This window comes from Oryctolagus cuniculus, chromosome 18 (genome assembly GCF_051225735.1).
Source record: "Oryctolagus cuniculus isolate XC-2025 breed Fujian yellow rabbit chromosome 18, ASM5122573v1, whole genome shotgun sequence".
NCBI lineage: Eukaryota > Metazoa > Chordata > Mammalia > Lagomorpha > Leporidae > Oryctolagus > Oryctolagus cuniculus.
The window spans coordinates 14,063,088-14,078,463 of NC_142884.1; the positions used below are offsets into that span (position 1 = coordinate 14,063,088).

The 15,376-nt window shown below is 62.4% G+C and overlaps 2 protein-coding genes across 5 annotated transcripts; one reads left to right on the top strand and one right to left on the bottom strand.

The window, feature by feature from the left end:
- The first annotated feature begins 57 nt into the window (after nucleotides 1–57).
- On the top strand, nucleotides 58–4,511 carry ZNF526 (zinc finger protein 526). 4 transcript variants are annotated; one of them, XM_002722304.6, is made up of 3 exons: nucleotides 58–193; nucleotides 1,770–1,854; nucleotides 1,931–4,511. In XM_002722304.6, exon 3 carries the CDS (start codon nucleotides 1,934–1,936, stop codon nucleotides 3,935–3,937), a length of 2,004 nt encoding a protein of 667 aa, XP_002722350.3. In that variant the 5' UTR covers nucleotides 58–193; nucleotides 1,770–1,854; nucleotides 1,931–1,933; the 3' UTR covers nucleotides 3,938–4,511. The 4 variants fall into 4 exon arrangements, with proteins under 4 accessions (XP_002722350.3, XP_008247903.3, XP_051692462.2 ...); XM_008249681.5 differs by having other exon boundaries at nucleotides 2,072–4,511; XM_051836502.3 differs by having other exon boundaries at nucleotides 84–1,606.
- Nucleotides 4,512–6,258: 1,747 nt separating this feature from the next.
- Nucleotides 6,259–15,376, bottom strand: GSK3A (glycogen synthase kinase 3 alpha). The gene is made up of 11 exons (XM_008249679.5): nucleotides 14,935–15,376; nucleotides 13,246–13,433; nucleotides 12,152–12,235; nucleotides 11,909–12,019; nucleotides 10,008–10,138; nucleotides 9,812–9,918; nucleotides 8,520–8,617; nucleotides 8,346–8,441; nucleotides 7,750–7,936; nucleotides 7,363–7,455; nucleotides 6,259–6,929 (listed from the first exon to the last, which is right to left on the bottom strand). The coding sequence occupies exons 1-11, from the start codon at nucleotides 15,224–15,226 to the stop codon at nucleotides 6,856–6,858; spliced, it is 1,461 nt and encodes a 486-aa protein (XP_008247901.4). The 5' UTR covers nucleotides 15,227–15,376; the 3' UTR covers nucleotides 6,259–6,855.

The window sequence follows — 15,376 nt, forward strand, 5'->3', positions numbered from 1 at the left end:
GAAACTCGCAGAGCCCCACCTGAGCGCCAACGCGCAGGCGCAAGGGCGCGTGCCCTCCGCTGCCGGCTCTGATTGGCCACTACGGGTAAAGGCGCCGCCCAATGGGAGGCGTGGATAGTGAGGGGTCCCACACGCCTGGAACCGAGGGTCTGTGTTGAGAGCGGCAAGGGGCTGCTGGAGGCGAAAGAGACGGGTGAGGGCGCCGCGGGACGGGCCCGGGAAGAGCGCGCCGGGCGTGCGGAGAGGGCAGAGGGAGAACGAGCCGGACACTCGGGGTCGGAGGAGCCCTGAGGCCTGTTCCAGGGCGGAGACAGTGCGGGGTGGAAGGAGAGCGCCCTGGAGCGTGGTGTGCAAGACCCCGCGCTTGAGCCTGCTCCCTCGCCCGCAGCCCTGAAGGAGGGTCTCAGGCTGGTAGGAGAAAAGGGTTGTGGAGCGGGAAAGTTGAACTTCCAGGCCCCCTGGCTGGTTCTTTCCTGGAAAGACGCCGATCTACTGTACGAAAAGCCCCCAGCCCTCTCCCCCCCAGAGTTCACACTCCCAAGACTGGCGACGAGGAGGGTCTCCCGGGTCATCTCCTACAGAGGCATCTGTTGGGTACCCGGGAGTTCTCTGGAGCAGAGCTTGAACACGGAGAAACGGTTCTTGGGTCCCCGAGTCCCTGCTTGGCGGGATGACTCTCGTGTGCGGGACCCTGGCAACTCAAAAAAAAAAAAAAAAAAAAGCGAAGTAGGGCATGGGAAGAGGTAGACGAGGGGAGTTTAGTTCCTGGACTTTCAGGGACTCCTTTATCCAGGGAGGATGCATTGTGCACCAGCTGAATCCGGGGCCGTTTGTTAGGCCGCGTACTGTGGGAAGTCGCTGCCTCACGGGACAGTCGGGCGGGGGGATGTGGAAGGCGCACAGGGACGGTGGTGATGCCCAGGGGGCGTGGCTGTCGCACCTGCGCGAGTTGGGTATCTGCCCGGTGCCGGCTGTGTGCTAGGCCTGTGCGTGGCCGTGGAAGTTCCTCCCTGTTGGCAACTCCTGCTCTGCAGGGCTTAAGCCACTCTCCCCATGCCACCCCCCCCCCCCCACAGCGCTAGCTGAGGTGAAGAAGAGATAACCAAGGTGGGGGGGTTGCATCCAGCTTTCCCAAGCTGGGGAGGGAAGCAGGCGTTTGCTGAGCGGCCTGCGAGCTCCTGTGCGAAGGGATCTGGGTTGGTCAGGTGCACACAAGCAGGGGTGGGGGAGACGAGGCGAACGGAGGGAAGTTTGAAAGCTCAGATCCCTGTCCCTGGTCAGTGGCTTTGTTGGCGACTGAGATCCCCCACACACACTGAGTCGGCCCAGTTCGGTCCAGTGAGACGGCATCCCGAGCCCGTGGTGTTTGTTGTGATGGAAGTGGCCCAGGATACCGTCGGATCCCTCAGAGCAGGCCTGGGTAGGGAGAGGCTGGGTGGGAGTCCGCTAGACCAGAAGAGGAGAGGACTTCCCTGACGGAAGGGACAGAGGCATTTCTGAATTAAGTAATGGTTACAGCTGCCCTTTATAAAGTACCAGGGCCTCTGTGGTCAGCACTGCTGGGAACCCCATCTCATAGGTGAGGGAGCAGTCTCGGAGAGCGCCGGTAAGTGGGGGGCTCCCATTCAAGCTGGGCAGAGTTTAGCTGGGGGGCCTTGCTCTTAAACGCACGGGCAGAGGCTGGGAGGTGGGGGAGACGTGTGTTCTCAGCGGCTCTGAGAGTGAGGACAGCCTCCGACGCGGGCTGAGGCGTGCTGTCTCCGCTGCAGGTGCCTGGCTGCCATGGGCTGTGTGTAGGCGTCAGAGACCCGGGAGGCGTAAACGTCGGATTCAGACTTCGGTGGTTAGAGGCTGGTGAGTAGTGGGCTGAGCAAAGGAACCCCTGTCCTTGGGTGCCTGGCGTGTCACAGGCTCCTGCCCCTCTGTGCAGGCCATGGCAGAGGTAGCAGCCGAGGTGGCCGAGATGCCAACGCAGATGTCGCCAGGGACGGTGGAGCTGTCGGCACTGATGTCAGCAGAGGTGACTGAGATGACACCCGGCGAGGCCCTCGCCTCGTCCCTCTTCTTCCAGCACCACCAGTTCATGTGCTCCGAGTGTGGCGGCCTCTACAACACACTGCAGGAAGTCCTCTCGCACCAGGAGCAGCATGTGCTCGGCTCCGAGGAGGAGGCGCTGAGCACCCAGGAAGCTGGCCTGCAGCCGGAGCTCGTGCCCGACACCGAGGAGGGGCCTTTCCAGTGTGGCGAATGCAGCCAGCTCATCCTCTCCCCCGGCGAGCTCCTGGCCCACCAGGATGCCCACCTCCGGGAATCTGCGAGCCAGATCCAGTACCAGTGCGGGGACTGCCAGGAGCTGTTTCCCTCACCTGAGCTGTGGGTGGCTCACCGCAAGGCTCAGCACCTTTCTACGACAGCAGTGGAGCCACCGGTGCCACCTCCTCTGTCTCCCTCCACCCCACCGCCGCCACCCCCTCCACCACCCGAAGTCAAGATGGAGCCCTACGAGTGTCCCGAGTGTGCTGCCCTCTGTGCCACACCGGAAGAGTTCTTGGAGCATCAGGGCACCCACTTCGACTCCTTGGAGAAGGAAGAGCGCAATGGCTTAGAGGAGGAGGAGGAGGATGAAGACGAGGAAGAAGACGATGATGACGAGGAGACAGAGGGCGAGGAGGGAGCAGGGGCAGAGGTCACCGATGATGCCTTGGGAGGTGACAGGTCCACAGCTGGCCAGGCCCAGGGCTGTGGGGATTGTCCCCAACGCTGTACCTCATCGGGGGCACGCCGGAGACTCCGACGGGCATCTCGCGGCCCAGCATCAGCCTCCCACCCCTACCACTGCAGCCAGTGCCAGCGCAGCTTCAGCTCAGCTAACCGGCTGCTGGCTCACGGGCGGGCCCACGTGGGCGGCACACACGAGTGTTCGACCTGCTCCAAGGTCTTCAAGAAGGCGGCCTCCCTGGAGCAGCACCTGCGGCTGCACCGCGGCGAAGCCCGCTACCTGTGCGTGGACTGCGGCCGCGGCTTCGGCACAGAGCTCACGCTGGTGGCGCACCGGCGGGCCCACACTGCCAACCCATTGCACCGCTGTCGCTGTGGCAAGACATTCAGCAACATGACCAAGTTCCTCTACCACCGGCGCACTCACGCTGGCAAAAGCGGGGCTCCCCCCAGCACTGCGACAGCCTCCCCAGCTCCAGCTGAGCCCACCCCGCCTCCACCGCCCCCAGCCCCGGCCCCGCCAGCCCAGCTGCCTTGTCCACAGTGTTCCAAGTCCTTTGCCTCAGCCTCTCGGCTCTCCCGGCACCGGCGTACGGTACACGGGCCCCCCGAGCGGCGGCACCGCTGTGGCATCTGCGGCAAGGGCTTCAAGAAGCTGGTGCATGTGCGCAACCATCTGCGGACCCACACAGGCGAGAGGCCCTTCCAGTGCCACTCGTGTGGCAAGACCTTCGCTTCTCTGGCCAACCTCAGCCGGCACCAGCTGACCCACACAGGTGTGCGGCCCTACCAGTGCCTGGACTGCGGCAAGCGCTTCACACAGAGCTCGAACCTGCAGCAGCACCGGCGGCTGCACCTGCGGCCAGTCGCCTTCGCCCGTGCCCCCCGCCTCCCCATCACCGGCCTCTACCACAAGAGCCCCTACTACTGCGGTACCTGCGGCCGCTGGTTCCGAGCCATGGCAGGCCTGCGCCTGCACCAGCGGGTGCACGCCCGAGCGCGGATGGCCGCGCTGCAGCCTCCCCGGTCACCACCTCCCGCCCCGACGCCGCCGCCCGAGCCCCAGCAGACCATCATGTGCACGGAGCTGGGGGAGACCATCGCCATCATTGAGACGTCCCAGCCGCTGGCGCTGGAGGACACGCTGCAGCTGTGCCAGGCTGCGCTGGGGGCCAGTGAAGCCAGCGGGCTGCTGCAGCTGGACACGGCCTTCGTGTGAGCACCGAGGGGCAGCAGCAGAAGGACTGGGTTGTAGCCACGAGGGTGGGGGCCTCTGGCGAGAAAGAGGACCACCCCTCTGGCAAGCCAGGGTGGCCCGACTGTGTGACAGGTTCTGCCCTGGCCTCTGTACCCACCGGCTCCTCAGAGCGGCCCTGGGAAAGTGAGGCTCTAGGAGGCCAGGCGATGGCCCCAGGCCGCCGGGCCGCGTCGCAAAGCTGCGGCTCGCCAAGGCTCTCTGGCACTGCGTCACCCTGGTGTCCTACAATGTGAGGTATCCTTTACCAAGCACCAGCCGTGTGCCAGGTCTGCTGGAAACGCTCCCGTACCTCTTCCGACGCTCTGCTTGTCCCCCGGCCCTGGCCTCCCCTGGACTTCAGGCCCCCAGGACGTGGCACTCTCTGGGCCTCCTTCCTCTCAAGTTTGACAAGGCAGAGGGAAAGCTGTCCTCGCTCACTCAGCCCCGGACTGTGTGATGCTGGGACCCGGGGATGACTGAGCCTGGAGCTCTGCCCCTGGAGGCGTGCGGCGCCCGGTGGGAGCAGCACCCACAAGTACAGATGGCTTGCTCTCTGCGTGTGTCTCATTCATTCACTCAGACCCCAAGTCCTGAGGCGTTCCTGCCACGTGCTGGGCAGTGCTGGGGCTAAGACACTGAGGCCCAAGGATTCTCAAGGCTGTGATGGGGACGGGCAGGGTCAGTGGTGATGCCTGAGTAGGAGACAAACCTCCCTGGCGGCAGATGAGGGAGACTTCCTAGTGGGAAAGGAAGGGAATGTGCCAGGAAGACAGCACAAGAGGGTGAGGGCTTGGTGTTTTGGAGACGATCCAGTTATTCACAGAGCAGACCCTTGGCTGCCTGGCTTGGTGCTGCCCACGCGCAGTGACCCTGACAGGCCTGAGGCAGATAGCAGCCCCGCTGCACAGATGCAAACACTGAGGACACAGACCTGCCCCGATGCTCCCAGCCAGGCAGAGGCACAGCAGATGCCAAGGGGGCCGTCAGCGTGACTTTACCAGTGCTGCTGTCGAGTGACTCAGAGCTGAAACCCACGCAGGGCGTGGAGTCAGGACTCATTCTAACTGGAGGAGTGAGCCTGTGGCTCAGAGCAGCTAGGCTTTGAGGAGGCCTTGAAAGATCAAAGGTTTGGGCGCAGGAAGGGATCTTGTCTCCCCAAGGCCGCCTGGGCTAACAATGCAGACGGTGCAGGCGCCGCGTGGCCGTTCAGTAGGGCTGGCCGCTCCCTGGCCTCTGCAGGCCCACAGTGCTCAGGCGGCGAGGGAGGCCCTAGTGGAAGGCCTTGAGAGGGCCGAGTAGTTCCGTGCGGTGCAGTCGGGAACCGTGATGGGTGTTAGTCTCCCTGGGTCAGAGCAGGCTGAGCGGGGGGATCCAGGTGGGACAGGGATGCCCTCCGACCCCATGGGTGACCAGATGTGAGCAGCAAGGCAGGGGTCCCCAGGAGTCTGATGTCTACCCCTTGTCCAATCTACCTGCTCTGTTGAAGTTACAAACAAGGTGAAGTGCGTGATGGTGTAGAGCAAGAGAAGGAAGGGGTCTTGACTCTGAAAATGCCACTGGGCCCCCACAAGCCTTTCACCTCCCCCGGAACGACCTTGCAACTCTGCCTTTTGCTCACCAGTGGGATCCTAGGATGGCGTGTCAGCTGCTCCCGACCAGGCCCCATCCACCCTGGGGCCTCCTGCTCACACCCAGTGCTTGGACCCAGGAGAGGACAGTTTCCTTCCGTGCTGTGGCCCCTACAGCTGGCCCCAGCATGCTTTAAAAGTGAGGGGAGGGCACCACGGAGCCACGCTCCCTTGCTCACCCTTTCCAGGCCGTTGCTTCTCAGCATCCTCAAGATGGACCAGATGGGTGCTGTGTAAAACGGCATGAAGGCCCGCGGATGTTGGGGTTCTGGCCCGGCCTGAGACCACGAGCAGGCTGCATTGTGGCCGGGTGACCCCTCATCATTCTGTGTCTCCTTGCACCCTGGAGCAGCAGGCAGCTCAGGCTGACACAGCTCTTGCTTCAAGTCCTGACTACCAGTGTGCTCTTCGGCCTTGACCTCCCACCCCCAGTTCTCAGTGTGCACTGGGTGCTGACCCCTCCCCTAAGCCAAAACAGATGCTTTATGCTCTTGGGGGCGGACCTCTCCCAGGCCCCTACCATGGATCCGTGCAGAGGAGAAAGCGAAGGCACAGGACAGTCAGGCACCTCGGCCCCCCACCCTCCCCTCCTGAGACACAGCACATGCTTGTCCCAGAACAGCGCACAGGTACCCCCTCACCTCAGTGAAAGGCGCAGCCAGACAGGAAGCCAGGTTTTCATGCCAATAATTTATTGAACGGAGGTCTGTACACAGGCAAACCTTACTGTGGAAACTAAGACATCAGGAGCCCTCCCCGCTCCCCTGGCCCTCCAGGGTGTGGAGAGGAGGGAGCAGACGCTGGGGCAGAGGACAGGAGGGGACATACGGCTGTAGGAGGGGAGGGGCCAAGTTGGATGGTGCGAATCGACGTTTTCTTTAAGAAAAAAATTATAACAATCTATTTACACCCGGGGGCCAGGGAAGGGGAGAGGAGACGGGCTGGGCTGGTTCTATTTACAAGGGACACAGGAGGGGCAGGGGCTGGAGGAGGTGGAGGCCTGGGGAGGGGGCCAAGGGGGCAGAGGTCCTCATACCCCCACACCCCTGTCCTTCCTTCTCTTCCCTCCCCACGACCAGTTAAAATCCTCTTAAAAAGCCACCCCAGGGTCGAGGCTGCCGAGGGAGGGACTGGAGGTGGCAACAGGGACTCATTTACCTCTGCCCTCTAGTCTCAGGGCCCAGCCAGGGCAGGAGCTCGATGGGCTATGGCCCCCTTCCCAGCCCCACTTGGGGCTCCCAGATGGAAGTGGAAAGGTGGCTGGAGGGGCCCTCAGGACGAGTTAGAGAGGGTAGGTGTGGCTTCGGACGACTGCCAGTCTGAGCCGGTCTGAGCCTCGGTTAAAGCTGAAGGGGGGAGGGAAGGAGCAGACAATTAGCGTTGGCCTTCCAGGGCCCCTCCCACCAAAAGTGGCTACACGGACCGGAACGCTGCCACCTCGGGGCCGGGCCGTCTGAGGACTGAACGGTGGCAGCGGGACTCCATCGGGAGGAAAGGCAGGCCCAGAGCCACCCACTATGATTTGCTTCCCCAACAAAATACAGGCAATCTGGATTCGTACACAAAATGGCCCAGTTTTTAACTCTGAGCGACAAGTTCGACAAATTCAACTTTCTGTACTTCTGTGGCTTTGCAGTCAGCACACAGCACACCCAGAAAGGTGGCCATTGCCAGCTCTGAGACGCGCTCGGCACCGTCGGAACTCTGGCTCAGAGACAGCTACGGGGAGCTGTGGCACTGTGGGCACCGCTTACCCCTCAGCAGCCGGTCCCAGCTTACCTTGTGAGGACTGGGAGAGAGGGGTGGAGCCCGCCGGGGACCTCAAGTGAGGAGGGATGAGGATGGCATTGAGAGATGGCTGGATGGAGAGTTCTAGAGACAGGAATCGACACGCCCAGTCAGGGTGGAAGCAGCCATCTGGAGACCATGCAGGGTTACGATGGGATCCCTACTGGGCACCCAGCTCTTGGCAGGGCCAGTTCGTGGACACTCAGCCACTGAACTCTAAGCAGCACACTCAGCGGAAGGGAACTGAGGCCATCTTCCCAGAGCCCCGGCTTGCGCTGCACCCTCACGCAGCTCGCCGGTCGTGTTTTCAACACCCAGCTCTTCTCCCCCAACCTCTGCTGTCCCCCCACGGTTCCCCACCCCCTGCTGCACCCTCACCGGCAGGACTGAAGTTGAAGAGAGGGGGGAGCGGGCGGTTGTTGGGGAGCTGGGTTCCGAGACATCGCAGTTCATCGAAGAAGCTGTGGGCGCAGGCCTCTAGCGGGGAGAGCCGTGAGGACGGCGTGTACTCCAGCAGGCTGGAGCAGAGCGCGATGGCCTCAGGCGGCGTTCGAGATTTGAACACCTGGGGCGAGGGGGCAGGGGGCGCGGGGCCACAGGTGAGCGCTGCCACAGGCACTGGCACCCCTGTGCCTCACTGCCACTGTTCTCGGCAGACCTGACGACGAGCTCCCCGAGCCCATCTCCCAGTGAGGAAGTCGGGGAAGTCTGTCTGTATCGGGTGAGCAAGCTGGCCCCGGCACCGAGACACTGAGCCCTGCTGTGAGCCTGTCACCCACCAAGAAAAGGGGAACCTTGGAATGTACTTGTGCGTCCTCAACTTTTAAAATTCTACCTACTCTGAAATCATGGGAGCGGCTGACCCCTCCCAGGATAACTTCGCACCCCCCCTCCCGAGCTATGATTCTGAGGCCAGTAGGCCAAAGGGGACCCACCCTTCTGCCAGGCTGCCCAGGTCCCCAGCCCTGCCCCACCTTTGTCCAGGGATGAGCTTTAATCTGGGGGAACTTGAACTCTGTGTAGTTGGGGTTCATCTCTCGGATTTGTTCCCGGGTTGGTGTTCCCAGCACCTGCAGGAAGAAGACGGGGACTGAGGCCTGGCCCCATCCCTCAGCCCCACCCGCTGCCTACCCTGGCACCATCCTCACCTTGATAATCTCCACGAGCTGGTCCACCCCACTGTCCCCAGGGAAGATGGGCTGGCCGAGGAGGAGCTCAGCCAGCACGCAGCCAGCTGACCACACATCTGCGGGGAGTGGGTAAGGGTCAGAGCTCGGCGAGCAGGGCTGCTGCGCCCATCCCCTGACAAAGGCTTCCATCCCTCAGGCCACCAGAGAGAGGCCAGGAGCCCCATTCGCTCAGCTCGGCAGAGATGAGGCATCCGGCCCAAGGTAACACGTTTCAGGAGCCCTGGGCACGACCTTGAGCCTCCAGATCCGTGCAGCTTCTCTGCACCTCCAGTCGGCTTGGTCCCAGCCCTCACTGCCTCTGCTCACCAAACCCAGCCAGCCCTCTCTCTGCGCTGTTAGCCTGCAGACACCGAGGCCCACACCTGCCCGTGGCACCTTTGTTCTCCAGGCCAGAGATCCCTGCCTTCCTCACCTGCCGCCCAGGGGAGGAGCTGTAACCCGGCACTCTCACCCCTCCCTAGTACCTTGACCCTCAGGGCGCAAGGTCATACCTAAGAAGCACCAAGTCCCTCACACTGCTGATGAATGCCTGTCAAACCCTCGTGCCCACCACCTTTTCTTGGCCTTCCCCCATCCTGAAAGGTGGCACTGTCACCCTCAAACAGGTGAGGACATACAGGCCCTGGAAGCAGGCATGCCCTCGTGGTGGCAAAGTCTCACCTCCGGCTTCCCCCAAGGTCCCCGCCAGCCAAGAATGGAGAGCTGACCAGGGGGTTCCAGAGACGGGAGGGACTCTGGAATCAGGTCAGCTTTCAGATCCCAGCCCTGCACACTCCCAGTGGTGCAGTGGCCGGCAGGGGCCTCCTGGCTCTAAGCTTGAGGCTGCTCATCTGTAAAATGGGCCTGTAGCAGCACTGGCTTCCCAAGATGGTGAGGACTGAGTGAAAGGGACCCAGTCTGGCACACAGCATGGAGAAAGAGCTCAAAAACCGCCCAGGGGCACACATTCAGCCTAGCGGTTAAGAAGCCCCCCTCCCATATTCAAGTACCTGGGTCTCATACCCAACCTCAACTCCAACTCCTGATTCCAGCTTCCTGCTAATGCAGACCCTGGGAGGCAGGTAATGGCTTAAGTAATTGGGTTCCTGCCACCCATATGGGAGACGCTGACGAGTTCCGAGCTTCTGGCTTTGGCCTGGCCCAGCCCAGCCAGTGGATGGGAGCACTGTTTACCTCAAATTTAAAAATAAAAATAAAAACCAAATACCGCCAAGACTGTCATTCCCCACCTCCGTCCTCCCATAACTGACCAATGGATGAGGTGTAATCGGTGGCTCCGAAGATGAGCTCTGGGGCCCGGTAGTAGCGGGAACAGATGTAGGACACGTTGGGCTCCCCGCGGACCAACTGCTTTGCGCTGTGAAAGAGACAGGCAGGGGTGAAGACGAGGCAAGGTGTAGGGACCCCTGCCCCTGCAGCCCCCTGCGCACCCCCGCCCAGGCCCACCTGCCAAAATCGCAAAGCTTGAGGACAGCGGTGTCGGGGTCCACCAGCAGGTTCTGCGGCTTGATGTCACGGTGACACACACCCTGGGAGTGGATGTAGGCCAGGCTCCGGAACAGCTGGTACATGTACACCTGGGGCGGGCAGGACAGAGACGTCGGGCCCAGCTCTCCCCACGGGGCTGACCACCGCTGTCCTGGCCTCAGGGCCTGCTCTCCTGCTGCCCTCAGGGAAGCCCACTCTTAAACCCCTCACTCAAAGGGTCTGTTTAAACAGGGACTGCTGCGCTCCGTGCCCTCAGTTTCTGATTTGGGACTTCAGGATGGGGCATCGGCAACAAGCCCTCGCTTGCAAAAAGCAACACAGAAACTCAGAAAGCCCTGTCACAAAGCAGGCTGGAAAACCAGGCCCTGGGCTTCCTCGCCCACACCACTGCCTCTAAGAGGGGCTCAGATTCTTTAAGTCATGATCAAAACCACCCAGGAGGGGCCAGCACTGTGGTGCAGTAGGTTAATCCTCCGCCTGCAGCACTTGCATCCCATATGGGCACCAGTTCAAGTCCCAGCTGCTCCTCTTCCCGATCTAGCTCCCTGCTATGGCCTGGGAAAGCAATGGAAAATGGCCCAAGCACTTGGGCCCCTGCACCTGCGTGGGAGACCCAGAGAAGCTCCTGGCTCCTGCCTTCAGATCAGCCCAGTTCTGGCCACTGCTGCCATTTGGGGAGTGAACCAGTGGATGGGAGACCTTCCTCTCTGTCCCTCCCTCTCATTCTGTTACTTCACTTTTCAAATAAATGCATAAAATCTTAAAAAAAAAAAAAAAAAAACCTGCCTCCATTCCATCTCCATTTTCCTACCACCCATCCTCCCACTAGCTAGAACCTGGGTGCCAAGGGAGCAGGCACCTCTGTTTGCATCACTGTTGCTTCCCCCAGGGCCCACAGCAGGACCTGGCCGACAGCGCCTCAGCGGCACCACCACACACAACACTGCTTCCCAAGCCCCTCCTCCTCCGTCCCCACTCCCCTTGACCAGAGATGCTGCTTCCTCAACCCGCGCTGGTCTCCTGGAAGCCTTCCTCAATCCTCCTCCCCACCCAGGCTGGGCTGGGGGCTGCCCCAGCATGGCAGTAGCTGGTAAGTTTGCAAGTTTCCTGGGACGTCTGTCTGCCTTACCAAACTGAGCTTTCCACGGCAATACTGGGCTCACTTGGCAGCCTCTGGCCTGCTCAGCACTGAGCCAGTAGGCAGGCAGCCACGGGACAGGGTCACCCCACCAGAGAACTCCTCTCCCAGGAGGTGAGTTCCAACAGCAACAAGCAGTGGCAGAGCCGCGTCGGCTCACGCGGGCGCAGGGCGCTCACAGCCAGCAGCGCGGGCCACCGGGCCCAGGCCACCTCCTGCCAGTGCAGCAGGGCGCTCCAGCCTCTGCCCTCCACATCGTCCCTGCGCTGCATTCATTCACTCACGCGTCAGTTCATTCATTCAGACACCTCCTGAGGATCTGCCACACCCAGGGCACGGTGCCGAGCACCGGGGAGGGAGCCTGCAGACGAGGCGCGAAGGCACATTCCCGGTTCTGTGGACACTGAGCTCCTCCCGACCCTAGCTCCTTGCCACCTACCCCACCCCCCACGGTCCCGAAGGCCCGGACCCTGACCTCGGCAGCACTCCCTCCGCACTCCTTTCTTTGGTGCTAACCCCAACGTCCCTGAAGCTGCCTGGGCTCCCGTCCCAGTGCGGATCTGAGCAGGCACCCGGCAGCCTCCTCAGACCCCTGGTCAGGCCTCACCTGGCCCTCCCCCGTGAGCTGCATTTGGGGTTCTTGGGATGAGGGCGGGGGGCACAGGCCCTCCAGGGCTCCTGGCTCTGTGGCCTGAGCTCGCCCGCCCGCCCGCCCGCCTACCTTCACGTAGATGATAGGGATGGTCAGTTTGGCCTTGGTGAAGTGGCGGGCCACCCGGTACACGGTCTCGGGCACGTATTCCAGCACCAGGTTCAGGTAAAGCTCATCCTTCTGCAGAGAGCAGAGGAGCAGGGTGAGGCACTGCGATGCGGGGCGGCACATGGAGAGCAAGGGGGGAAGCGGGGAGGCCCAGAGATGGGTGGGGCTACGGTGCAGCACCCCGCCCCCGTGCGCCGGTCTCACCTTCTCCCCACTGGAGTAGAAGAAGTATCTCAGCCTCACAATATTGCAGTGGTCCAGCTTACGCATAATCTGCAGCTCTCGGTTCTTGGGAACAGAGAGAGAAAGTCTCAGGACACGGCCGGCTCTGCACCGCTCCCTCGCACACCCACTCCCCCGTGCCCGCCCACAGAGCCAGGCAGCTGCTCCCCGTGTCTCGGCCCCGAGGTCCCTCTGGGGTCCCCTCGAATGCTTCACTGCCAGCCAGTTCCTCTTCCACACAAGCTGGAGACCCGTGTTAAACCCACACCCCAGGCGTGTGTGAGAATTTCTCTAATTATGGCTGACATTTAAAATGAAACGACTTCCTGTATAAACCCAACTTTCAGCTTCTCTGGAAAAATCAGGTGCTGCGGCTGCACGAGGCTCTCTGCCGGCACGGCTCCAAGGCGCAGCAGACGAGCTGCAGCCACGCCGTCCGCCCCGGGCTCCACCGCTCCCTGTCCCTTCCCATGCAGGGAGACGGAGGCATCCGGGCCCTGGAACGAGCAGACCCAGGCTTCCAATCCAGCTTCAGCTTCTTCCCCATCCTCTGGTCCCCTCTGGGCGCACACAACTCAACTCTGATCCAATTCTGACTGACGCCCCGGAGCTCCGCCTGCCTGTCTCAAACCTCCACTATCGCTCTTCGGCCGTCCCCTGTGTCGCCTCCTGGTTCCTGGGTCTCTGCCGGCTCACAGGGGCCCCTTCCTCAGGGAGACAGCGCCTCACACCCAGGGCCACAGTGCAGGGCCTCCTCTCTGGGGAGAGGCAGACCCAGCAGAGAAGGAGGGGCTTGGCAGTCAGGCCAGACTCGAGCCTTGACCGAGGTCCCTAACCTGCCGTCTGGCTGCTTCCCTCGCGTGGAACAGCACCTGCTCTCAACCCAAGTCACAGACCTTGCCTGGAAAGCACTCGTGCCGAGCAAGCCCCCAACAGCCGTCAGCCCTGAGCGCGCCTGGGACTCACATGTCCCTTCCTCGCCCCAACTCTGAGCTCAGACGCCCTCGGCACGCCCGGGCTCCAGGTCCCCAGTCCCGCCCAGTCCTCAAACCTCCTCACCCCCATTCCCAGGCTACCTTGAACCTCTTGTCCTGGAGAACCTTCTTGATAGCCACCAGCTCCCTGGTCTCCGCCAGCCGTGCCTGGTACACCACCCCGAAAGAGCCATTGCCAATCACTTTGATGTCTGTGTAAGCCACCTCCTGGGAGCGCTCTGGGCCTTGGCCCAGCGTGGCCACCACTGTGGTCACCTTCCCGCTGTCACCTGGGGAACAAAGCAGACACAACACTTCTCTGACCGCTCCCTCCGGCCACTGCCCTGAGGACTGTGGGAGGCGAGGCAGGCGGATCCCTGGGCCTCCTTGGCCCTTCTCCCCTGGCCTGAGCCCTCCCAGTGACCTCTCCCCTCCCCCTAGTAGAGCCCTAAATCCCGCTTCCTCCTCTGCTCTTCCAGGGCACTGGGCCCTGGCGTTGGAAGAACCCCCACCCCGGCTGTCGAAGGCGGCCACCCCTGTTTGCGGGAAGTCTGGCCTAACTTCATCCACTACAGGGGGCAGCGACCTGACGTCCTGCTTTGTGAAAGCTTTCTCCCGGCCTGGGGACAGCGACCTAAGGCCTCCCTGCTGGAGGTGGCTTTACCACTGGTTCTTGGTGACAGAAATGACCGTCCTCTCCTGCTGCGCATACTCGTGCCCTGACCACCCCTTCCTGGGGACGGTTACCCCTACCTAAATATTCCGCGGTTAGAAAAGGCACCAGACACCTCTGCCCTGTACGTGCGTGGGCTCCTGTCGGACAGCACTGAATTGTGGGCGTGAACTGATCCCCATTATCGGGTGGCTCCGCTCCCTCGGTCCTTTTAGGAAAGATCTGATTCTGCACTCCCGCTCTCCGAATGGCAGCAAACCTTGGAGCTACCCTTAGGGGACAGCGGCCCCCTTCTCTGGGGAAACTGACGAACCAGATCCGTTTTAAGGGGCACACATTACTTATCTTTGGAGCCAATGACGACACAGCCAGAATGATTAGAAACGTATAGGATCAGACTCATGTTTTATGAGGAACTGGGACCACCCTCCCTCCATTCCATTTTTTTAAAAGGAGGCCCATGGAGCCTTTTCCTTTTTTTTTTTTTTTTCTTTTTGAAGGGACTTAGTGTGAAGAGTACACAGACTTGAATCGGTCTTATTCTTAAACAGCAACATCTATACTGCCAGTCGTCGGGGTCCAGGTCTACCCATTCCAGGTCTCGCCTGTTAAGAGGGAAACTGACCTGGGTCCAGCTGGGGTTGGGGGCCCGGTCCTGTTCTCTGGAGACACAGAATTCCCAAATCCCTGCTTCTAAGTAACACCCAGACCCCACCCTCTGAGGGAGAACAAATGTCCACCCCTTGGTGGACGGCGGCCGCGGTCGCGTCCTTGTTCTCTGAGGGGACAATAACCCCAGGCTCCCGTTCGTCAGTGGCTGTGACCTCTGGTCCTGTTCTCTAAGGGGCACCAACGTCAGGGACCCGAGGCCTGGGTACTGGAAAACCGGGGGCTTGGGACTGCGACCTCCCCGAGTGCGAGTGAGCCTGATCCTACAACCCAAGCGACGGGAGCCCCTAAGACCCCTTTCTCCGGGAGGCAGAGCGCGCAGACCCCCGTTGCGGGAGGCACGGCGACCTCCAGCAGCTCCCATCTGGGCACAGGAAGGAAACTGATCGGTGTGTGTGGAGGCTCAGCAACCCTGGTCACCACCCCACACGGGCGCTGGTAATACTCACGGCCCAGCTTCACTCCCGGCGGCGGGAAGCTAGTGCCCGCGCCGGGGCCGCCGGGGCCGCCGCTGCCGCCGCCGCCGCTGCTGCTGGGGCCACCCCCAGAGCTCGAGGCGCCCACGCCCCCACCCATGGCCCCGACCGACGCCTTCCCGCCGCTGGTGCCGCCTGGGCCGGAGGCCGAGCCCCCGGGGCCGCCGCCGCCGCCTCCGCCTCCGCCGCCTGGCTCCGCGAACGAGCTGGTCCGCGCCCGGCCCGAGCCCCCAGGGCCGCCTCCGGAAGGCCCGCCGCCGCTCATGGCGCCGAGCGCAGGCCCAGGCCGCGGGGCTCGGGCTGCCCGGGCTGCCCCCGCCGCCGCTGCCGCCGCCGCCTCCCCCCGGCTCCGGCCTCTTCCAGGCCGCGCCGCTCGGGCTCCGGCTCCGGCCCAGCGCCCGCCGCGGGGCACGCC